General features: G+C 39.1%; 3 protein-coding genes across 3 annotated transcripts in view; 2 read left to right on the top strand and 1 right to left on the bottom strand.

Moving 5' to 3' along the window:
• The window catches only part of LOC139734037 (vigilin-like), a 43,506-nt gene extending 31,528 nt beyond the window's left edge, over nucleotides 1–11,978 (top strand). The window contains 9 exon segments of the mRNA XM_071644844.1: nucleotides 388–526; nucleotides 1,423–1,538; nucleotides 2,505–2,609; nucleotides 4,041–4,175; nucleotides 4,807–5,004; nucleotides 5,006–5,029; nucleotides 6,829–6,906; nucleotides 6,908–7,048; nucleotides 8,910–11,978. Of these exon segments, the coding sequence (XP_071500945.1) occupies nucleotides 388–526; nucleotides 1,423–1,538; nucleotides 2,505–2,609; nucleotides 4,041–4,175; nucleotides 4,807–5,004; nucleotides 5,006–5,029; nucleotides 6,829–6,906; nucleotides 6,908–7,048; nucleotides 8,910–9,140 (1,167 nt within the window). The 3' untranslated portion in view covers nucleotides 9,141–11,978.
• Nucleotides 11,979–14,177: 2,199 nt separating this feature from the next.
• On the bottom strand, nucleotides 14,178–17,315 carry LOC139733955 (cilia- and flagella-associated protein 107-like). Its single transcript, XM_071644768.1, has 4 exons — nucleotides 17,155–17,315; nucleotides 16,144–16,254; nucleotides 15,278–15,461; nucleotides 14,178–14,689 (listed from the first exon to the last, which is right to left on the bottom strand). The coding sequence occupies exons 1-4, from the start codon at nucleotides 17,257–17,259 to the stop codon at nucleotides 14,379–14,381; spliced, it is 711 nt and encodes a 236-aa protein (XP_071500869.1). The 5' UTR covers nucleotides 17,260–17,315; the 3' UTR covers nucleotides 14,178–14,378.
• A 4,132-nt stretch (nucleotides 17,316–21,447) lies between these two features.
• Nucleotides 21,448–22,764, top strand: LOC139733998 (uncharacterized). The gene has a single exon (XM_071644804.1). The coding sequence runs from the start codon at nucleotides 21,448–21,450 to the stop codon at nucleotides 22,762–22,764; it is 1,317 nt and encodes a 438-aa protein (XP_071500905.1).
• The last annotated feature ends 2,241 nt before the right edge of the window (nucleotides 22,765–25,005 follow it).

The raw sequence follows: 25,005 nt of genomic DNA, 5'->3' as shown, positions 1-25,005 counted from the left end.
CCCAAACCCTAACCTCTTGAAGAAATATAAGAGCTAGGTGTTTCTATTGATGTCATTGCACATTTTTTTTTTTTTTTCTGAACAATTGTTTGCAGCTGGCAAGCTCAATGACTATAGTGGGAAGAGTCTGTAATGGACAAAAATTGTACAATTTGAAGAATGACTTGTAGGGCATAATCTGTAATAGGAGTCAGTCCTTAGCTTGAAATGTATCACCCCATTTGCGTGCTCCTATGTGCGCTTTCATGCAAACCCCTGTAATGGCAAAATGCAAACAGGTGAAATCTTTTGGATGACGTTTAGTTGGAAGAATATTCTCCTCCTGTTCTGTGGGTGGCAAATCAAAGAAAGTCACGATTCTCTTTACCGTGCTTGTTTTTGTAACAGGAGCAACAAGTCTCGATTGAGTGTGTGATCCCGCAGCGTTTCCACGGCACAGTGATGGGGCAGAAGGGTTCCCGCATCCAGAGCATCACCAGGGAACACGAAGTGAACATCAAATTCCCCGATAGGAACGCCCCTGCCAGTGAGTTTTGGATGTTTTGCTTCCTTTTTTACTTTTTTTGTTTTTGCCATACTTGCAAAGCACCGAGATGAAAGATCTGGAACAGTGTTTTCAATGAAGTTGGCATTCTCCTCAAAGACAGGCCTACTTGTCCTGTAGTATGTCATTTTTAAAGTTGTATATTATATGTGTGCTTCTGATGGTTGCAAAAATCGTCATATCCTTTGATCAGCCCCATAGGCGTGGCGGCTAAAGCATTCAAATTATGTAATGTGAATTAAGAGTTGCAATTTTCTGAGAATAAGCCTTGTCAACATGCATACATTTACATCACAATGACTGCATGCTTTGGAGGCACTGCCAGTAAGCAGATGGTGTACAGGTCACGTGATAAACTTTGTGAAGTTTCAGTCGCTGGCGTTCAAACTGCCCAAAGATTGAGAAGGTTGTCTGGGATGGGAAGTTTCACGAAAAGTTTCACACACAAGAAGTTTTTTTGAAGTTTGCAGTCACACTGCCAAACCTTTGGATCTTAAACTTCGCAATCTTTTGCCAATGTGACCATCATTTCAATAATGGAGTAACTCAAGGGTCTTTGTAAAGGGAAGATATCACTGGCAATGCGATGCCCCACATATCCATATCTGTGTAAGTAGCATGAATCACATCAATATTGCAGCTAGATTCTCTGACGGAATCTTAGAATAAATGAAAGCCACTGTAACGACAAATGCATCGACCAATCTCTTATTCAGGGATTAATGGTTCAACCTTCCTTTTTTTTAAATATTCCTCACTGTGCCTTCTGAAGAGGTGCCTTTTTTTCCCCTCGAAGCCCTCCCATCTCCACCCCTTGTGATTGGCCAGTCAAAGTTGCAAAAATTTACCGTTCTATGCATTTTTTGATGCGATTCTAGGTGAGCCAGTGAATGGTGAGACCAACGGGGACAAAGATGGGGCCCCTCTGAAGCAGGACATCATTATTATTACCGGCAAGAAGGAGAACTGTGAGAACGCCAAGGAAGCCCTGAAGGTATGAAGTCTCTTATTTCTTCAGCTTCAAAGGAAATTGTAACCCCAGAAAAAACAGAAACTGGGAATCTGTGCCAACAAAAACCCGATCGAGTAGCTTTGCATATTTAACCAAGTAAAGTGTCTGTGTCTCTGTTAGTAGAAGATGGATGTGTGTTTTTGTTTCATTTTTGCTATGATAGGTTGTTCTCATGTTTGGCTTGGATTTTCATTTTTGTTTTGTAATGAAAGTTTTAATTTAACCACCAGTGAAGAAATTACTCCTAATTCAGATCATGTCAGGTGAGAAGGACTTGTGCTATAAACCTGTGATGGACCTGTATTTTTTCAAATGTATTGTGCCGTGTAATTTTATGTGATATTCTTTAATTTTCTTAATCTTTTGTTAGTCGCGCTGCACAGAAATGCAAAGTTTTTTTTTCACTCATTTCTGTTGCTCATGGCCAAAAGAAACAATTGCTTTCCTAGAATCAAGTTGCTTTAAAGGCACTCTAAAAAAAAAACATAAGTTACTCAAATTTTTCAAGGAAAGTTTGGAAGATTTGAATTAAGAGGTAATTGTGCGTAATGTGCAGTAGTACATTTACCGTGTTCCTGGTAGTTGAGAGGTCCCTAATGCTGTGTTACCAGTTTTACTTTACATGATTGAAGAAGGTGTTTTGTTTTTTTTTCTTGAGAGAATTAAAGATATTTCTCTGACTCTTCCTTATTAAGGTCATGCAGAAGATACAGGTTCAAATCCCAGGCTGGTTTCTTTCTCCTTTTCACTTGATCTTCCAACTGATATGCAATCTGACTTGCCCATAGTGACAACAAAGGACAATTTTGAACTGATGCTTCAATTTATGAAAACAACAGCAGTTGAAATCACTTTAAGATGATTATGCAAGCTCTAGACAAGGCTAGAAAAAGTTTGTGTCTGTTGTTCTGATTTTTTGGTTTTCTCTCATTGCTCTCTCCTGTGCAGGCTTTGGTTCCGATCGTAGAGGAAGTGATGGTTCCCTTTGACTACCACCGCTATGTCATCGGCGCCAAGGGAGCTGGAGTCAGACGTATGATGGAGGATAATGATGTGAGGAATGAATAAGTTAACTCTTTATGTGTCACATTCGCATGCTCGACTCGGTCAACGATGTGCCAAGTTTGCTTATATTGCTTGAACGCACAAACCCGCCCCAACAGAACGATGAATCACCAAATGCCACTGTACAATGAAAGCTTCACGCACAATTTAATTCCTCACACATGTACATGTAGCTGGCACTGCCTTGTGATAGAATAGTGGTGTTTCATAGAGGTTTTTCAAGTAAATTGTAACTTTCTGCAGTGGTCGTGCCTGCAGAAGTCATGCCTTCCAGACCTGAACATTAATGAAGCTACTGGCCATTTGCAAGAACAATAATCATAGCTTTGTCATTAAATTCACATCACAACAAAGCTTAGAAACTGTTCTACAATTTTGCCCACTACATATATGTCTAGCATAAACATTTCTATAAAAACTTACATGGCCTTGGAAAAACGGAATGTTTTTCTAAAGCATGCAAGACATACTTCTCTAAATACTATGGCACACAGGGGGTTTACACCATGGCACACAGGGGGTTTACACCATGGCACACAGGGGGTTTACACCATGGCACACATGGGGTTTACACCATGGCACACAGGGGGTTTGCACCATGGCACACAGGGGGCTTACACCATGGCGCACATAGAGTTAGTTATTACTTGGAATTTACCCGTGAAGGTATTAAGGTTGTAGGGCTGCTTGGCCCTCAAGAATCAACGAGTTCATTATTGTGTGCACTTTACCCTGGTAGGGATTGGACTTTACTGTTGCCTTGCCTTCTGAGATTCAAGGAGTTAATCATTGCTTGCACTTTGCCCTTAGTGGGATAAGGGCTTTACTGCTTGATGTCCCATGAGAATCAGCAAGTTAATTATTGCTTTCACTTAACCCATGAAAGGGTTGGGATTGTACTGCTGCCTGTCTCTTAGTAATCATTGAGTAAAGTATTGTTTAAATTTAACCGTCCATGCTTCCTGGGAATCAATGAGTTAATGAGTGTATACACTGAATCTGGAAAGGGATAGGGCTCCTGCAGTACATCCAAGAATTTGATGTGGGAATGTCAGCAGCTGTCCACAGTGCCATGCTAACATCGAGGACTACAAACTACCCGGTGTCTAAACATGAGACAATGTGATGTCTTAACTGTGATACATATGACACCCACAATTTCATGGAGATGAGAAGCTGTTGTAAAAGTTTTTTGTGATGTTGATCCCGTTGAACATGACTGTATTCTGTTGTTCAAAATAATGCCGACAGTTGTGAAGTCACATGAAGCAGTTCAATCCGTTGAGGACGGATTGATTTTGCTACAACGCGCATTTCCCATAGACACCTGCCCGAGTATACTCGGGACTCGTCCTCAACGGGTTAACGAAGATTTCCCCTGTACTGATGTTTTGTAATTTTTGCGTGATCTTGTTCCAGGTGAACATCACCATACCGCCAGCGAGTGAGCAGTCAGACATCGTGAGAGTCAGGGGCACCCCATCCAATGTGGCCCGGGCCGTCCAGGCCCTCAAGGACAGGGTCAGGGAGCTGGATGATGAGCAAGAAGACCGGGTAAGCTGATACAAACATTTTTTTATATTGAATGGTCTCCATAAATACTGGTTTGTGATTGGTCCTGATGTAGTCATGTGACTAATGGCGCTAGGATTGAAAATGTTATATCAGTTGCAGCGATGACACGTCAGGCAATGTAATTCCAGAATTTGGCTGCCTATGGGGCTAGAATGAAATATTGTGTATTTATGTAGACCATATTATATCACAAATATTGCCTTTTTTGTTGTAATATGATACTTGACAGTCCCTCAGGAATCATATTTTCTCCTTGAGACAAAAACTTCCCCCAGCACTGAGTGCTGGGAAAAGATTTCTCCTGTGGTGAGGTGAAGTGTTACATTACACCTCAAAAAAGGCAATATTTGTATAATATCTGTCCAGTTATCTCTCATGACTTTTTCATGAAGCATTGCTGTCTGGTCTTGCCCTGCTGAAATCTCTCCATCGATGAGTTGGTAGGCTGATGTTGAAAACTGAATTTCAGATGCATGATCTATCACTGACCCCCTTTACCCCTATTTCTGACAATGGTGAATTTTCGTCGTAATATTGGAAAGCAAATTGACCTTCACTTCATTTAGATGATGTTGTGATTTTCAAATTTTTGTTTGTTTGTTTTTTCTAGCGTCTGCGGGCTTTCACCCTTGAGATCTCTGTGGACCCCAAGTACCACCCCAAGATCATCGGACGCAAGGGGGCGGTGGTTGGCAAGATCCGCACCAAGCATGAAGTCAACATCCAGTTCCCCGCCCGGGACCATGAGAACCAGGACTGCATCACCATCCAGGGATACGAAGCCAATGCTGAGGCAGCCAAGGAGGACAATTTTGGCCATCGTCAAGGAGTTGGTACGTGGTGACATACAAATTTCCAGTGCCCATTTCATAAAAGTTGTTCAGATAGCAAACTCTTGTTGGAATGACAACTTTCCCCTGCAACTGCCAATCAGAAAACTGGATTCGTCGTTCCCATGACAATTGCCATTCCAGGAAGAGTTGCTGTCATATCAACTTTTTTTGAAATGGGACCCGGATGTGTGTACTGTATGTGTGTGTGTGTGTGTGTGGTGTGTGTGTGTGTGTGTGCACATTTACCTGATTAAATGAGTTTCATATGTGAAATATTATTGTTAGTTTGTATGATTTGTAGTTAAAATTAATTGTAATGCAATGGCCATGATGCCTGTGCAAAGTTACTGTTTGTACTGTGCTTTGTGTCTGAGACTGTTTAGTCTTACCAAAACTGGCACAAAAACAACACTATATGTAGGCAGTTTACTTAATAAGAACCCCACCAAAACAAATTAATTATGCATTTTTTGTTTTCTACTCTAAATTCGACATGACCAAAAATGGACTATGAACCACTAAATAAAGCGCACTGGCATGCCATAATGCGGGGCAGGGCGGAAGTCAAATTTGCGCAAGTGTCCTGGTCGGCTGTTGGCATAGGTGCATGCTGTCAGTGTAAGAGTGAGTTTGTTTAGATTACAGAGATGCTATGCTGGTCCTGTGTTTAGGGTCAGAGTTAGATTCTTTGAAAAATCATTATTTTTACAAGATAATCAGACATGAATTTTAGCTCCTGCTAAAACCCTCACCATATTTTGGCCCTAGTCCCTCAAAAGAAATCAAACATATTGTTGGGTGAGAATGATAAGGGTGTTAAGTTGCCACTAAACCCATAGTGTTCGAGGCAACTAAACCCTAACTAGGGCCGGGGGGGGACCTCCGAGGCCCCCCCTTCGATGTTCCCGCGCGATGTGCTCCGCATTCGCAAAAAGCTATCGCCGCGACGTTTCATGACTTTTTTTCTTTCGAGTCTTCCCGCATCTTTTGACACCAAATTTGCGACGCCCGGGCCGTGCGGTTCCAAAGTTACGCATAATATGTACATGCATGTCAGACCAAAAATTGCTCAAAAACGTTAATTCGTGTACAATTTCAATGCAAACTGTGCTTACTAGGCAAATTTCATAAAAGCATGATTATTTGGGTGTTTTATTGATTAAAATCAATGAATAACATATTTTCTTGTTCGGGAGCGATGTCGCGGACAAATTTCATCGAAAAAAAAAAATAGAATGAAAAACATAAAGTCCAAAAACAGAGAAATACATAAGAAATTCAAAAAACAATAAAATACTTAAGAATTTTTTCTGATATCACAATTTTTTTTAATTACATTTGCTAAGGGACACTAAAAAGAATATTTACACAAAAAATGTGCCTGTTTTGAGCTTATTTTTGTGATTTATGCCAAATAGTCTGATTTTATGCATCATCATGCATAAATTAGCATAATTTAGCATAAATGATGATTTTTTTGAAAAATTAACTTCATGGTATTTTAGATTACATCATAAGCAGTGTGTGTGCCAATTTTCGTCGCGATCGCGCGGTCGATGGCCGAGATCTGGAGGGGGGGCTGGGAGGCCCCCCTCCCGGCTCTATCAACTACCTAAATAGCCCGGCCTAGTTAGGGTTAACGCCCTTCTCATTCTCAACCAAAGAATGCATGTCAGTGGAGGTTTTGTATGCATCACATGGTAGTAAATTATCTCAGTTGGGAGAAATATTATCTTCCTAATTTTACATTCCCTCATTCTCTGTTCTCACCTCCCCCCAAACCTTCCGCCGCACTTCAGGAGGAGCAGGTAGTGCAGAAATTGACCATCGATCACCGCATCCACAGGCGGCTGATCGGTACCAGGGGCAAGGCCATCAAACCGAATCATGGACACGTACAAAGTGGACATCCGCTTCCCGCGGGAGGACGACCCCGATCCCAATCTGGTCGTCGTCTCGGGAGAGGCGGAGGCCGTGGACGAATGCTGCGACTATCTGAAGAACCTGGAGGAGGAATATGTGAGTTTCAAGAAGAGTTCAAGCAGAGATGCTAACTGTTACTTTTATGTTGTATTTGTGCTGTTCTTCTGGCCAAAAATACAGCTTGAGAAATGCTGGTTTGTATTATGACACATTTCTATTTCATATAGGGTAAGGATACTGCTTCTCCACCAAAAATACTCCTTTTAAGCCAGCAGAATGCCACAATGCTGTTTACAAGGTTGGCGTCTCTGTTAAAGGGATAGTACAGTTTTGGTGGAGATGAGAATTGGGTTTTTAACTTTTTGCGAGATACCAAGAAAACACTTATGATATAGTACAGAACATACCATTTTAAGAGGAATTCAAAGTTTATTTGACGAAGATCAGGTTTGGAATGACTGAAACATCAAAAAACAAAGTAAAACAAAGCGATCGTAATAAAGTGTGGGTCCCACACTTTATTAGAATCGCTCTTTTTTGATATCTCAGCCATTTCAAAACCAATTTTCATCAAATAAACGTTGAATTCCTCATAGAATTACATGCTCTTTCACATTTGATAAGAGGTTTCTCATTATCTCACCAAAAAATGTTAGAAACCTGAAATCAGGTCTCAACCATAACTGTACAATCCCTTTAAGAGTGTGTGGCTGATTGATACTGGCAAAGAATATGAAGCTTATATTTCCATAGGATGTTTCTGTTGGTTGGTCAATTTGATGTTTGTACTGTTGGTTGGTCAATTTGATGTTTGTACAGTTTGTCTCATCTGCATTTTCTTTATACAAAATGTAACAAAATATTTGGAGAACCTTATTGGGAAGAGGTAGGTTTGTTTTTCAGAGAGTGTGTTGCAAGACTGTAATAATTTGCCAAGGCTGAGTGGATTTATCTGTGAGAGAGCTCACTGCAAAATATATAAAATTGTATACAAGGGGGATACTGTAATCTGTCTTTTAAGCTGCGGCACACTAGCAACATTGTTCTTGAAGGTTAAGCTCTTGAAGTTTTGCCAGTGTGACCACAAAATTCCTGAAAACTTGCAAAACTTCCCACTAAAACTGGGGCAATTGTACCAAACCTCCACAAATCTTCTTGAAGCATGTCTAGTCTGAACACATAGAACTAAAATTCCGTGAAGTTTGTCACTCGACCAGTCCACTTCCCGTTTGCAGTGCCCCTGAAGCTGTCAAGTCAGATAGCGCGTACCTTCTTTGTTGCGCATGCACACCAGTGACCATAAGTTACAAAATTTATTATAGAATGGGTAATGAGAATCCTGCGATCTCATTGGTCAAGAGCTATGTGTTGATTTTGTACTGGTTGCACGCTGAGTCACAGTGGTAAACATGTTATCGCGCACTTGTAACAAAAGTTCGCGCACTAAGCAAGCGTTCGCGCACTCAGTACGAGACACCTATTGGCTAAAAAATCATGCATCCAGTAAATACTGGATGCATGATTTTTCGGGCTCTTGTCTATGGCAAGCCAAAAGGAAATGCATCCAGTGAATTTGTCATAGGATAGCATGATCAAAAAATTCATTTTTGGTAAGAAACTTACCCATTCTATAACACAAATGATGCACATGTCTCTTTGTGCGACAGTCGGAATGTAGTGCGCGTGCGGTAACTATGGAATTAAGCCTAAACCCGCTCAGCTTTGCCTCATGGGTTAAGCATTCCATAGCTACCTTATGCACACAATTCCGACTGAAGCACTCAGACCTGTGGGTCATTTGTATACTAAGCACTGAAACTTTGAGAAGTTTACCTGCCAGTGTGAGTGGATAAGCAAATTTCCAAGACGTGTTCCAGAAGTTTAAAACATTGTGAAATTACAGGGTTACGGCAGCTTTAGAGAGCTCAATCTAGTTCTTGTTGTCACACCTTCACAGCTCTTTGATGTCCAGGAAGAAGAGGAGACTCAGCGATACACCAAAGCGCCGAGCCGCTCAACTGAGGAGCAACCCAAGAGGCAGGACACAGGCTTTGTCATCCGTGACGCCCCCTGGAGCAAGCCACCGGACACCTCCAACATCAACGACTTCCCCACCATCGGGGGTCCTGGCTCCGCCTCGAATCCGGCAGCCTCGGCCCCCCGCTGGGGCCCTTCTTTCAAACGCTAGAATATGGCCCACGCCCCTCCTCCTTTTCCCATTTCATGTAATCATTTTGAGATGCCTTTTGCTGTGCATTGCATTAAAAAAATCTGCTAGATGATAATAGATGAGGAAGTGTGACCTTTGTGATGTCCCTACAGTTATCCACATGAGCATTTCAGATTGCTTCGGAGAGAAGAAAATGTTTTGTTCAATCCTCAAAGTCCTATTAAAATGTCTCCACCTTGCCATTCATTCATAGGAGTTCCTTGTTGGAAATAGTCACTTTCCTCCGCTTGGCTAAATCATTAGTGTAAGGCTACTCCAAGCTAGTTTGAAGGCATCTCAAAGAGCATTAAAAGATGTTTTGAAACAATTTGTAATGCCGTTAGAATTCATAAGATATGAAACTCGGAAGAAGAAAAGAGGGTTTTTGGTGGAGTTATAGTTTATTCTTGCTTCATTTCCATCTTTCATGTTATTCCTTGAACATGACTTTGACAATATGTAGATTAAGTAGATTAAGTTTATTTAGAACACTGGGGATTGCTCTTTTAATTTATGTTGACACGTTCTATTTCACTAGTGCTGTAAATTGAAAAATAAGAAAATATATATACATATTTTTCTGTATTATCCATGTGGTATTTCACAACTTTTTAAAGTCTGTCTTTAGCAGGAATGTGTGTTATAGCAAGTTCTTTGAGTATATTTAGTCCTTATCTTTGTTTAGGTTATGTACAGTTTTAAGATTTTTTTGTTTTTGTTTCATCAAAGTCATTGATTTCTTTGTCTCTTGATTTGCACAAGGGTTCTTAATGTACGTATAGCCAGTGAGTATTGGGTATGAAGTTAATCTTGTCTTATCGAAGTATTGAATTAACTGCCACATTGGTCTCTGTTTTTATTATATGAATTGTATTTAACTGTCTAGGGAAGAGTATAATTGTTTTATTTATTATAATTATTATTTTTTTTTTTGGTAATCATCCACACTTATTTCTATTCATTATTTCTATTCATGCAAATGTTTCTACAAATTTTCCTTGGCAATATGTATCAAGTTTCAGGACATGGCATGTGTAGTATACACTGAATTACTGTAATGTATGCCATGTTTTGTTTGTGATATCAAGGGCTACAGTGACTGTAAGGTTCTAACATGTAATAAGAAGTTAGCAGCTCTTGTAACAAAATTTGTTGGTTTACATTATATTCTTTTGTGAGTCGACCAAATCAGCCAATGTGAAGTGTTAACGTACCTTTCATGCTGCATCCATGTGTAGTATAAGAAAGGAAACGGGCACACAAAAGTATCGTAATGCTGTTGTTTGACTACAGGGTTGGTAGTATGATAAAAGTAGATCCCTATGAGTGCAAAACCCAGTTTCTGCAGTTCAGTGAATGCTTGGGTAACCCTGTCTGTTCCATTGACATTAGACAGTGTGTACAATACTGTTAGGTTTTCTGCTCTCACAACACACAGTGGGTTTTAATCCCTCTGCTCTGGAGGGTGCCAGCAGCGTTCATTTATTTTTTATATTGAGGGGAAAATTTTGGTGTATGTTAGGCATAGTTAAGCAAGTGCCTAGGACCTGTACAGCATGTACAACCACCTTAATGTCTACAAGACTTTGACAGTTTCAAATTGATTCTTGATAGTATACCTTGATCTAGATGGTAATAGATTCCAGCAAATTTGGACAGAAACTGGAATGGTGTTTTCAGGTCAGTATACTTAATGATATTTCTATATATGCCTTGGCTCTCCTCTGTTCATGTGTTCTACATTTTTTTTTTTCTTTCTTTCCTCTTTCTTGAATATATTACCCCTCGGTTATGCTTGTGGACACTGTAGGGGAGGTGTCTCGGCCGACCGGCAAATTTGCGCCAGTGTTCAAGTGTGATGGCAGACCGTATGTGCGATAGCATGTCTCCTTATTTGTGTGGTGGGTCAAATGTTTTATAAACACGTTGGCAGGCAGTGCAATGCATGGCTGTGAATGAGGAGTGCGCTTGGCACAGTAATAGCATTGATAATCGGAGATTGCCACAGTAATTCAGTGATCTTTCTTGCAATGCAGCCACAATTATGAGGGAGGTAAGAGAATACCTGTCTAAGATGACACTTGACGTTGTTTTCTGTGATATTAAAGGGAAACTCTGCATCTCTCACTTCATGTGGTAAACTTGTCTTTTTGAGGAGCATTTCTGATGTTTGGGGAATTATGATAACTTGTCAATTGCATTCTGAACTAATCTCGACTTTTCGTTTTGTTGTTATTGTTGTTGTAAGGGGGCATTCTAACACAAAGGATTATATTTCCCATGAATTCATAACTTTCACAAGATACGCCCCTATGTGTGTAGACTCACCATGATGGGGTGGTGAAACAATGTTACTTGAATGCTGGGGGATTTTCCTCAGCAAATCAATCTGATGGTGTGTTTGATTGTAAGAAGATTAAAAGAAACCTGTGTTTCTCTTGTACTTACTATTTCTACAAAGTGTACATGAACATGTAATTGGCATAAATGCAGTTGTAGGTTTATTTTTTGTGTTGTTTTCTTGTTTATCTCTGTTCGTTGTAATCAATAATACAAATTTTTATACCATTGCTCCATTGAGGAAGCTCTGGCATGTGCTCTACGTGATTTTTACCAAAAAAAATAAGTTCTATCTTATGGAGGGCTGTGTACAACTGAAAGTGTGGAGTTTGTTCAAGGAAATGTATTCCACATATCATTACCATCGTGGAAATCATGTTGACAGACAAATTGCAGTTCTTGATTATGATATGATTTTGTATGAAATATGCCAAATGGTTAGAATTGAACAATAAAAGATAAAAAATTGCCGCTGTCAACACCAAAAAAAAAAAAAAAAAAAAAGCTTCTAGTGGACTGTATTTTTGTCAGACTGGTTTGTATTGTGATGCTTGTGTCCAAAGATTGTTAACAGTTAAACTTCTTTGTGAGGGGAATTTCACTGTAATCGTGTTATAACAGGAGTGCACTGTACAGTGCACTTCTGTTATCCATCAATCAATCTCATCCATCAATCTTCTATCGATATGGGTACGAATGTACATACGTATGTATGTAGTGTGTTTATGTATGTATGTGTATGTATCTATCTATCTACCTACATCCATCCATCCATCCATCCATCCACACATACATGAATATTACCGGTATGTATCCTTCTTTCTACAAAATGTTTCTATCAAATGAAGACCCTTGGTGTTAGACTTCACAGTCCAGAGTAAAACAGTAGTGGAAATGGAATCTGCTCAGTGGAGAAATGGTCTCACAACTGCATGTTTGTACATGTATGCAAGATGTCTGGGAACAGCATTAAAGCAATACAGTGTAGAGACTGCCATCTCTCTTTGTATTGTGCTGTCTTGACATGTTGTACACATGTACTGCAATGTATTAAAACTTTGCTACATATCTACTTGTGACGCAAAAGCAAGAAAGTTCAGGCACACTTCCCAAAAGAATGCATGTACAACTTGTTTGTATTCAATTTTCCATTGTTTTATTGATAAATGCTGTGTTCTTGTCAAGCTCATTGTAATATACAGCCAGGGGGTGGGAGGTCCCTGATATACATGTAGCTACCATAATCATATATATTGTATGTATATACAAATGTTCCATATGCATGTATACAGGCTAAAAATATTACATGCTTACACCAACAGTCAATAAATACAAGTTTGCATAGCATAGAATACACACAAGCTGCCACATAGCGGACAAACATGTTCGTATCAGAAGTCAGGCGGGTTGTTCAGATCACTTTGTTGCATAATAATGCTTGATTTTGCATAAACTTTATCAAAAGATGGCTCTGAAAAAAAAAAATGCTACATGAAGCAGAGTATACATGCAGAAATAGTTCCGACATAATTTTCATGAAAATAACATACGGTGGTAACTCGATACATTGTATAAAGAGATCTAATATAACGAAATACCTGATATAACAAATCGATTTCTCTGGTCCCCATGAATTAAGTTCCTTTGTTTGTATTGTTGTTGACTAAAAATATCTGATATGAAAAACAAATTGTCTTGGTCCCAAGGATCTCATTATTAACTGATTTTCCACTGAATTTGACTGGATCTTGGCATTCAAGATAAAATCATGTGACTTCTTATAGTTACAATGTAGGTAATGCAGCAAAGAAAGTGAAACTGAAAATCTGTTTTTATAGCTTCAATTCACATCATCAATCATTCACTACATGATTTCACCAAAGTTACATATCTGATGTCAGATGCAATAATCTGTCACATCAATGTTTTACATGATTTCATGGAATGAATCCAGATTCAGGAACAAACCATTATTTGTCACCACCATCAGACATGTTGCATTTGGAAGAAAGATTTAACACAGAACGACCAGCTAACTACTAAAACAATTTTATCGTTTGCATAAACCTTTATCATGATACCAGCCTTGGACAGACAATTACATTACTGAATAATCTACAGATCTGACACTACTGAAGTCACAGGTGATTCTTTATTGATGAATACCCGGTAAGAATACAAAAGAAATACAAAGAGAAACCTCATTTTGCATAGATCATTAGCACACAGGTAAGAGTTACATGGACTGATGTGATTGGCCAAAAGCACAACCAAAAAACAACCCACAAAAAAATAAAACCATCCACGTAAACTTATAATGCCAATTTCTGCGGACGGATTTCAGCATGCTTTACATAAACATGGATAATATTGCATGTTTCATGAAGTCATCCTGTACTCTAGTGATGAACAGAACACACTGAGGAAGGACAGGACATATTTCTCTTGTATGTTCAATGTCAGTGTTACATATGGACAGAAAACACTGAGGAAGGACAGGACATATTTCTCTTGTGTGTTCAATATCAGTGTTACATATGGACAGAAAACACTGAGGAAAGACAGGACATATTTCTCCTGTGTGTTCAATGTCAGTGATACATATGGACAGAAAACACTGAGGAAGGAGAGGACATATTTCTCTCGTTTGTTCAATGTCAGTGTTACAAAATTTCTACCGGTAATCCCTTGCATTCATCATCATGAAATGTGCTTCCTTGGATGATAACATCTACATGATCCATCATGTGACCGCCATCAAAGTTGGTCAAGCAAAAAATTTTCCACAAAAAACTGCATGTCACTGGTCAGAAGTGTTTTGTTTTGTTCGGCAAGTTCATCATGAGAAAGAAACAATTTCAAACAACAGCGATGTCATCATACAGAGACAGGGGGAGGTCCGTGGTGACGCGTCACAGCCTCTGCACGCGTCTTGAGGTGAACGTCCTCGGGTGTCTGGAGAATCGACGTGCTCCGCAGATTTAAGTCCTTGTTGATTTTGTTCACTGGGTGCATGCGCGATGATAGCGCCCTCTGTGGCGCATAATGCTGCCTGACGAGTGCGGAGGCGGGCTTGTTCTTGTAGTCAAGACCGTAGGTCGTGTGATACTCGCCGAGTTTCTTTGCAGCCTCTTCTTCGTACCATTTCTTCTGCAGCTTAGACTTCAATCCAAAGTTAGTAGGCTCCCCTACAAAGGGCAAGAAAATAATTGACAAGAGAAATGAAATTTCATATCTAAATTTGGTACGTGTAAATACACAATACAGACATTGATAGGTTGACCAATGCTTGTGTGAAAATAGGACACAGTTTTAATTGTGTAAGCTTCTGTAAGACATGTTCAAGAAGCCTTCAATGAAAAAAAAAAATGCCAACAAAACCAGAAATCTAAAGTTTCAGGGCAGATTGGAGATGCGTCAATAACATTGTTGTGATCAGTAGAGCAATGTAGCTGACATAATACCACCTCATCTGTGCATACAAGCATCACCTAATTATGATCATCTTAAAAAACATTTGAAACAAGGATCTCTATCCTCTCAGTAACTGACTTGATATGACCTTCCATTAGCTGATGAAAAGTTAAATCACAACAGTGAGAGGTTTTCCATATCACGCATAGTTACCAAAAATAGTGCTCTTAAATCCACAGAACTTGTTGAGTACCAATGGTACTACTAAGCAATGGAATCAACCAAGAAATGCCCTGGTATTGACTTCAAAATCAAAAAGAAAGACAAAAAAAAAAAAAAAAGGAGTTGGTGGGTGTATGTACCTTTGAGAGGATGATCCGACTTCTCGGGCTCCCAGGCTAGTTTCTGCCCATCCCAGTGCCTGAGCTCTGGCAGGGTGTCCTCTGCTGACCGCTCTCGCTTGTTGAACTGCTCGTCATACCAGGAGATGAGGTTATTCTTCAAGTCTTTGTTGTGGTGGGCAAAGACCAGCGTCTGATCAAGACCCTGAAAAAAAAGCGATTGTAACAAACTGTTAATCACCTGCAGGATTCAAGTGTCGATTGGAACAGATGGGTGAAGTTGTACACACTGTCCAAAGTCTATGGCCAAGAAGGGGTTAAAGACAGGCCTGTGGCTGTGTGACTACATGCTTCTGAGGGGACTGTACATAGTGAACTTACTTACAATGTATGTAAACTCTCATAGTTGTCTCTATAAATAGTCAGTAATTTTGAAACTTCAGTCCCTAAGCAAATCTGGCTTCTTCTGAAAAAGTTCTACGAGACTGGAGTAACAAAGAAGAATTCATCTTCAATTTGTGCAACATGCATTTAAATATACAGATGTAAGTATTCAAAATCAAGATGATCTATTCTCATCTATTTTTAAACTCTACATTAGTCAATTCAAATCAATCAAATTCTGGAAACAACAGACAGATAATCAAAACTATATTTGATATGAAATGGATATAAAAGTGTTTGATTGAAACTCAAAAAGTTTAATTAAAAGTAATTTTTGTCTGGTGACAAAAAGTCACACCTCCATGTAACATTGTAAAGATAGTAAAGAAGAAAACCCTAGTATACAACATGACCCTTTTTTTTTTTTTTGGGTAATCACATAGATCTAGTGCAAATATTATGCTCTTTATTTACAGGTGATTCTGACAAATTTCAAAACTCACTTCATTCTTCATTTTAGCTGCTCTTCTTGTCATGATATCAGGCTGGAAGTTCCTATTGTGGACATAATCCATTCGCTGAGTTGATGTATTCCGGTGTGCTCCTTTCTCGAACTGCAAATATGAATAAAAAAATTAAGACAACATGATATGAATGCTTGACTGAGCTGAACTGTCAGACTAGTTTACACAATATTCAATCTTGTTCCACAAATAGAATTTAAAGAGATCTCTTCTTGTTGTAAAGTACATTCCACCTTCTGTTGTATTACATATTGTCTGGAAATCTTGTTGCAATAGTTGGTAATTTGTTTGTGTCACGTTACTTTGGGATCTTTAGTCTACATCATGACTTTATAGCACAGATTAGATTCTACAGACTACATTCTGCCATTCTTAGGCCATAGGAAATACATGTTGCTAGAACACAAATTGGACAACACGTTCTAAAAAGTGTAGGGGGAATTGCCCATTTTCCATCTAGATTCTACAGATCAATTGGAAGAAATTAGAAATAGGCATCTACTCTTATGTATCTAAGATCTAGAACTTCTAGTCATACACATTTTTCACGCACAATCGTCGATCTATTTGGAGAGAACGCCAACATTTGATACAACCAATTCAACTGGAAAAGTTTTTCAAACCTTTTGAAAACTACGTAGACCCTACGCGTTTTACGTTAGAGTTATAAACGGTGGAAAGATATTCCAGTAAAATTTTATTGCACAGTTTATTTTTCTTTGATACAAGATTTTGAAAAATGGACAATTACTAAATCCAAGTTACAAATACTCACTGTTTTCTAGTTGTTATACTTCTATCGTTAGTTGTTATACTTGAGTGTGTGCGGTAGACTTCTAACGTATATAATGCGTCACAAATTAAGCGAACAGCGGTAACTAGGTAAATACCAGCGGGGCAGCGTCGGCTGCACGCAAACACCAAACATGCAACAGGTGCAGGTATCTCGTGCACAGTACAAGAAACTCGAAAAACATTACAGAAACTTACCTTATGTCTCTCTTCGGACCAGTTGCCAATGAGGACACCCCCTGAATATCTTTGCTCTATTCTCCATCCAGGAAGCGACCACTTTTTAGGATCTCCGTGTGCCATTTTTGTATTCTAAAAACTTCAAATATTGCAGAGAAGAGAAGAGAGTCAGCAGGTGTACGTGTTCCGAACTCACAAGGATGGAGTGACGGATTGTTGTGCAGGTACATTCAACAGGTACATGTACACAGTACACTAGACAATTGTGTGTTGGAGATCGCCGATAAACAACGTCAACGTGTACGGTGTGTGTGGTTACGTGTACGTGTGGTATCCGAGCGCTGCACGAGTTGCATTGTTGATGCGGCCGCTGTGTTGGTCGTCAAGGTGACGGACACCTATTGTTGCCGCACAGGGAGTTAGTTATTCGGTGCGCTCGCCATGTGGTGTAGCTACAGTACATGGAGGTTGGTTTGTTTACAAACAGCATTTTGATTCATCCTTTCTTTATTCATTAAATTGCAATTTTTTTCTTTCAACTCATTTATTGTGTAGTTCTTTCAGTGTGCTAATTCAATAAGACAAAACAAAAATAAACATAAACAAAATACAAACTCAGACTGGGGGGGGGGGGGGGGGGGCGTTTCATCAACGAGTTCGTCGGAGGTTTTCACCGACAAATTTGCTATCAGCCAATCAGACACAAGGATTTACACTGACAACTGTTAAAATCTAATGAAATCCTTGCGTCTGATTGGCTGATAGCAAATTTGTCGGTGAAAACTCCGACGAACTCGTTGATGAAACGCCCCCCAGGGCCGGTGATACGTTTTTAAAAGTGAAGAGGTCCAGTTTGTGGGAACAGAGACGTCGATTCATTTTGATGATGGAGAGAAGACATTCTGGATGACAGTTATTGTGTCCCAAAATCTGCTTACAAGAAAAAAAAACAACAACAACAAAATCAAACTCCTCTAACAACATATCGGCTGCTGAATAGCGAGGATATACAACAAAAAAGTCAAACCCTATACAACAATATTTTGCGAAAAAGTGGGGAGGGGGTGGTAAGAGTCCCGTAAGACCTTAGAATATGTATTATGCAAAAAAAAAAAAAAAAAAAAATAGGGGAGGAGGGAAGGTGGCCAATGCTTTCCTGCCCAGCCCCCCCCCCTCCCCGTTGCGCAGGCCCTGTGAACATTTCAAATAAGCTGTTGTTGTCCTTTTTTTAAAAGAAGGATGTGTGTGCTACTTATAACTAACGATGTGCACGGGGGGGGGGGGGGCATGCATGGGGAGGCAGGGGGCAGGGGGCAGGGCAGGGGGGGGGGGGGGGGAGTCGCTCTCAAATAACATTATTATACCGACCCAAGGCCAAACACAACAGAAATAAGCTCTAGATTTATGACTTATCACGGACACAGGTTTTATTGTTTTGTTTGTTCTTTTTTTTTTTCCATCATGTCTCACATTGCGGATAATCTGCTAGGGGTGTCACATGCTTCGTTATGGTAACCAATTTTGATATCCTTAATGGAGAGGAATGAATGATTCTTATATGAGTTGGAAAATAGCTTGAACAAGATACTAATTGAGTCACTTTTCTGAAATACATGTACAATATAGAATTAGCAGATGACAGGTTTGATTGTATAATACTCATAATTCACACCTTTGATAGCGATCATCGCGATTATTCTTTTTTTTATTATTATTATTATCATTATTATTATTATTATTATTATTATTATTGTTATTATTATCATTATTTTAGTGGGGGGGGGGGTCACCAAAAAGTGTCATTTATTCTTGCAACCACAAATTACGCAAGTTATGTTGATAATGTAATACACGTAGTAGGCCTATCAGCAGAAACAAAACAAAAATAAGATACTAAACACTGTTCTCGTTCCATTCCCCTAAAGTTTATTATAGATAGCCACGTCATCGGCATTAGAGTGTAAACATTACTAGTATTTGATCATTGTAGAATATATGAACACAGATAGTCCAGAAAGTCGCATTCTATTGGGATTGTTGACTTGAGTTTATTTTTTATGTTTTGGTTTTTGAAGAACAGCTCTTGTCTATCACGTCTATTTAAGCATGCATAAAAATGATGGTAATCAAGGTAATAGTTATAGTGATAATGATGATGATAACAGTAATCGTGATGAAAAATAAGAATGATAATTGTAAAGAATAATATATATAAATGCTTATTTGTTTGTTTTGTTAGTTTCATATTGTTCGTTTTTACTCGAAAGACTATTTATGCTGTATATCATATAGAAAAAGCAGGTCTGCTGGATATCAGCAGAAGTGAATGTTAGTGTGATTAGATAAGTAAATGAATAAATGGCTGAACGAATCAATGAATAGATGAATAAATGAATAAACAAATAAATAAATAAATAAATAAATAAATAAATAAATAAATAAATAAATAAATAAATACATACATACATACATACATAAAATAAACAACCAAACAAACGAATGAATAAATGAAATAAATCCGAATATAATCCTGGGAAAGCTCAATCCCAATAAAAATGGACCTAGAAAACGTCAGGAATAATATTGCGAGAACCAATCACGGGAACAGTTTACAGGATATTTCCAACTTTGAATAAGGTATCACGCAGGCATGATCAGGGGCGGATTCAGGAATTCTGTAAAGGGGGGGGGGGTTGTGGTGATTACTATTTTTGGTGCCACTGCCGGGTTTCATTTAATTTTTTCTTTTTATTTATTTTGTTTTTAACGATAAATAAAGGGGGCATACGCGTCTCTTGCGCCCTCCTCTGGATCCGCCACTGATGATTGAGCATCAAAATTTACCAAGGGAACTATACATATCAACGTTTGAACTTTGAAGATGGGCCTATTTCACGAGTATGCAAAAGAATAAAGATGTAATTTCGGAAATGACACGTCGGGAGAGGTGTCAGATACTAGTAGGGGGAGTTACCTTTAAAAAAAAAAAAATCATTCTGCAGAATGCCATGTGGGTTACGCGTATTGAAAGTTTGACCTTTGACCTACATATTCCCTTGTCAACATGACGCTATCAAGATTGAAATTTACTGACTTTGCGAAGACTTCGTAATGAGCTACGTGAGGTGAGTTATGGACTAGATCTAGAAACGTATTAACTTTTTTGTTGACTTGATATCTTATTTTATTTTGAGTGATTGTAGAATCAAGATGCCTTGAGGCTGAACACGTCTTTATTTTTCATTTTTTTAAATAATAACCTGTCCCAGCTTCTCCCGATCCCGTTATGACTCCGGACGAGCAAGAATCACGGCCCCACTTATTGCAAATCATGTTAGTTGTCATTTGTTGTAGACCTAGTGTAGGAGTGCACAATTGCCGACCTGGGTACTGTACCTGCATACAAACAGTGCTAGTGAAACGCAGGAAAGTTGAAAGATAGACATCTGTTACACATCGTGAAAGCACATATTAGCGTGAAGAGTTACTAAAGGAGGAAGAGAACTACGGACTGCATAAATTAAATCTTTTTATAACTTATAAGTTACCAAAGAGTCACTGAGATCCTAGATAAGGCAGAGTAAACAAAGTTTTGATGTTTGTTTGTTTTTGTTTTGTTTTTTTCAAGACACTTTTTGGAATGTGAAAGAGAAACATTTCTCATGGAGAACAACTGTGTAGCATACAATTGACATTGCACAAGCATGACAATGACAACAACTTGTTAGGTCATACTAGGAAGTAAGATAACGTATCTGCATTTAAACTAGTCCATTACTGTGTTTAAATGTACTATATCGTATCCATGTATTTAGCAGCTGTGTGAAATTTTGCTTCTGTCTATCTGTTTGTTTGTTGTTGTTTTTTTTTCCTGGGTGAGCTTGATAGTTTATGTATAACTGAACACTTCCTTTTTTCTTTCTTTCCTTCTTGTAGGGCATAAATCAAAGGAAATATGGAGAAAGATTGTTGAACATCAGCATCTGCAAGTCACCGTGGGAAACGGATTAGGGTTGGCATCAGATAGCAGCAGTGTTTTGGCAGTAATGATTCCTTCATTTACAGCAACCATAATAACTAAAGTGATTCTTCAGAGAAGCTCTCGAGACAAATTTGTTTGCTGATCATCTGCTTCCTTCATTTTCAGCAATCACAATAACTTAAATGATTCTTCAGAGAAGCTCTTGAGACAAATTTGTTTGCTGATCATCCACAATTGCGTCATTTGCATGGGGGACAGCAATATTTCACAGAGTCATTCCCTGATGTCTCTAACATGCCACACTTTACACAAAATGTCAACGGTCCAACATGGAAGCTAAGCAGTCTGAACAGCGAGCATCAGCCAAGTTACCGCTGGAGACAAAGGATAGTGGTATCTCATGCTACACTCCATCTCCCCCACCCAAGAAATCCTCAGTGCTGCAGCAGCACAGTTATAAACCAAAGCCCAAGGAGTTGCGTCGCAGGGTGCCGTCAAGAGAATCACCTGTTGGAGAGCCATCATTACCGAGAGACTCTCCAGTTGAGCATCGAGGCATTTTTCCTCCGAGACTTGACCTTTCGAGTATCGTAGGGGATGGGTCGGATGATGAGTATCATTCTGCTGGAACTATATCTTCAGAGAGGACATCAGGCAGTGATGATCGTCCTCATCCCGAGCTTGCAGTTGCCGTGGAGACCCCATCAACGAGAAGTTGCTCTCGACTGAGCAATCCAGTATCCACACCAGAAGGCTATCAAACAGATGCTGAGTGCAGTTCATCCTCTTCAGTATTGTCCAGCTCTTCTAGTCCCAAACCTGGTGGATTACGTGGTCTCAGGAGCTGCGGAAGCGATGGCCTAGAGGATGAGAGTGAAGGGAATATTTTGAAGGTGAAGCTGAAACTGAAATCCTCTCAACCAGTCAAAAGTGGCCATAGCAGTAAGAATAGAGAGAGCAAGAGTGGTGAAGCTGTCGCATCCATTTCCAAGGCAATGTCAAAAGACCTCCACACTAGCCAGCAAGCCCAAAGGGAAGTGTTGGCTAGAAGTTCCCTAGCCAAATATATGCCTCTTCCAGGAATTGGACAGGAGAAGGACAACCACCCACCAAGTGATCATGGAGAACGTGGATCACCTCAAGGTAGTCCGAGCTTGCCAACAAGTGTTGACAGAGAGAGCAGTGAAATCAGGGAGCAAAGGATTAAAGTGCTCGAGCGATCATCGTCGCAGATGGAGATAAGGACAGCACCACGGCCAGTACCTCCCCCTCAGTCGGCCAAGAGCGTATCGCGGAGAGCCATTCGTATGCAGCAGTTTGCCAGACGTAAAAGCGCGAGTCATGCGGAGGCCTCATCGAGATCAAGCGTAGTAAGCAGTTCAGAGCCCGAGGATCCATCTGCAAATGTACTTCTGGCAGTTCGCCTGCCAAACGGAGCCAGGGTCCAAAACCTCTTTCGGAATTCAGAACAGCTGAGGAGCATAGTCCAGTTTGCTCTCAGGGAAGGGAAATGTTCAGTGAGCATTGATGATGTGCTCCTTGTAACAAATGACATGCCTAAAAAGGAACTCACTGATCTGAAGCAGACAATAGAGGGCGCTAAACTGAGAGATAGAACATTATTGCATTTACAAGAGTTAAATTGATATGATGATACTGTACTGCTACGATCTGTATTTGAATATGGAACCAAAAATTTTTGTCAGTGCGGCAGCAGCATCATCAGTTTGATTCTTTTCTAAGTGAGCATGGTGCTTAATTGATCATTATCCAAAGAAAATTAATGGACAAACTTTTAGTGCACTACATATACATGTGATTCCTTCTATTGAGTCATGTTATAAGGAATTTACATCACCGTCCCTATTGTCCGTTCATACTGTATTTTCAGTTTACAGTGTAGCTTTGTTTGTATATGGTGGGAACTGAAATATTTGTGTACTGGCAATTTAAAACACAAAGCAGTGTCTTTTGGATGATATTGGCAAGTGATTAGAATTAAATTTTGACTGTTGGCACCCCAAGGTTTTTTGTTAATATCATTGTCTACACACTGATGGAGGCCAGTGTATTTTACATAATCTAGTATTCGTAAAGACTAGTTTACAATGTATGTGTGTGCAGAGATGTAAGTTGCAGGGTAGGATGATTTGTGGATGATATCAGCAAAGAAACATAGACACCAGCACACGCATACAAACACACACTGGTAATTCAAGATGTGTACAGCAGTAGGTTTCATGTAAGACTTACAAACTTGGTTATGAATTGTAATTTTTGTGAATATACCAGTGACATGTTGATGACCTTGATGACATCTGAAGTTTGGTGTTCTCAGCCAGACATGCAGATCTGGTTAGCCTTGCTCTTAAAGGGACAGCAAAGTATTGGTTGAGATGAGGATTCAGCTTTTAACTTTTTATGAGATATTTAGAAACCAGTTTATGAATTGTTAAAGAGCATACAATTCGAAGAGAAATTCAAAATATATGTGATGAGAATTGGTCGTACATTTGTAGAACAGCTGAGATGTAAAAAAAAGTAAAACAAAGCGATCCTACTAAAAGGTGGGTCCCACCTTTTATTAAGATCCCTTTGTTTTTGGATATCTCAGCCATTTCAAAACCAATTTTCATCAAATAACCTTTGAATTCCCCTTGGAATGATACTATCTTTCATATTTCATTAGAGGTTTCACATCAGCTAAAAAAAAAAAAAAATGGCCATAAAAAAGTTGGAATCCTAAAACCCCATCTCAACAAAAGTTTACCAACCCTTTAAAAAACGTGTGTCAGACTTTTGAACAAGTGTGCATAATGCTTACTGTTCTCCTGTGCAGTGTGACATCTACAATGATGTCTGTACTCTGTGCTATTGGTGAATAAGTTGAAGTTTGTCGCAAGTTTCAAAATGCTACAGAATATGCTCAGTGTGAAATAGTCATCATTACCCTTTAGGCCTAAAGGACAATTTCACCCAAATATGTGTGGATTGAGTGAATGCAGTCAATTATAATAGAACATGGAAATGAAGGTCTGAGGAAAATCAGACAATTGGTTCAAAATTTATGAATTTTGAAAATTTGGTGCAGCCATCACTTTACTGCAGTTTGTGACACCACACATAAAGAACAATGTAACGAAAACAAAGAAAGTTCAACAAAATTTCATTTAAAAAAAAATGAAAAGTACACATTGTATGCCTTCCCTCAAATTTTTACTTACATAAGTTAGGGTGATTTTATTTCCCCTACTTTGTGGACTAGGTAAGTCAAGTGCTCCTTCGTTATGCTAGAAAAGTAAAAATTTTTCAATGTTAGAATAGTCAACTAATATTGCTGTAATTCACTCAAGCCACATGTATATTTGGGTTTCGTTCCCTTTTAAGTAAACTGATCATCAAAGTCTTGCCATGTGCAGTAGTCTTTCATTTCTTACCAAACTTTAATTCTAAATGCATGATTATCCCTCTTGTAAATTAACTCTGACAAACTGTGAGAACAGCAAGGCTTCCATGCTGGAATCTGTAGTCAGAAGAGCCCACATCATCTCATATTAGGAGCATCATGGCTTGCTATATACATGACATGATTTAGGGACTGTGGTACTGTATACGTTGTATAAGCTTAAAGGCCCATTTACACACCGAACACAGTAACAGCAACGGTCCTTTTTTTTTTTTTTTTTTTTTTTTTTTTTTTTTTTTGGTTACTGTGGTGCGCCAGAAGACATGATTCCTTTTGGCGCATCATAGCAAAAACGTGCCTGTTGCCGTTACATTGCAAAAAGTCCGGTGTTAAATATGAAACACCGAGCTGGTGTTAAATTTTCGGTGCTCATTTATGGTGTAAGATTAACACCTCTGGGTGTCATTTCAAAATATGAAAT

This window comes from Diadema antillarum, unplaced genomic scaffold (genome assembly GCF_040938485.1).
Source record: "Diadema antillarum isolate AM-2024a unplaced genomic scaffold, OU_Dant_1.0 seq00000507_RagTag, whole genome shotgun sequence".
In the NCBI taxonomy this organism is placed as follows: domain Eukaryota; kingdom Metazoa; phylum Echinodermata; class Echinoidea; order Diadematoida; family Diadematidae; genus Diadema; species Diadema antillarum.
This window is presented reverse-complemented; position numbering and strand designations above follow the sequence as displayed.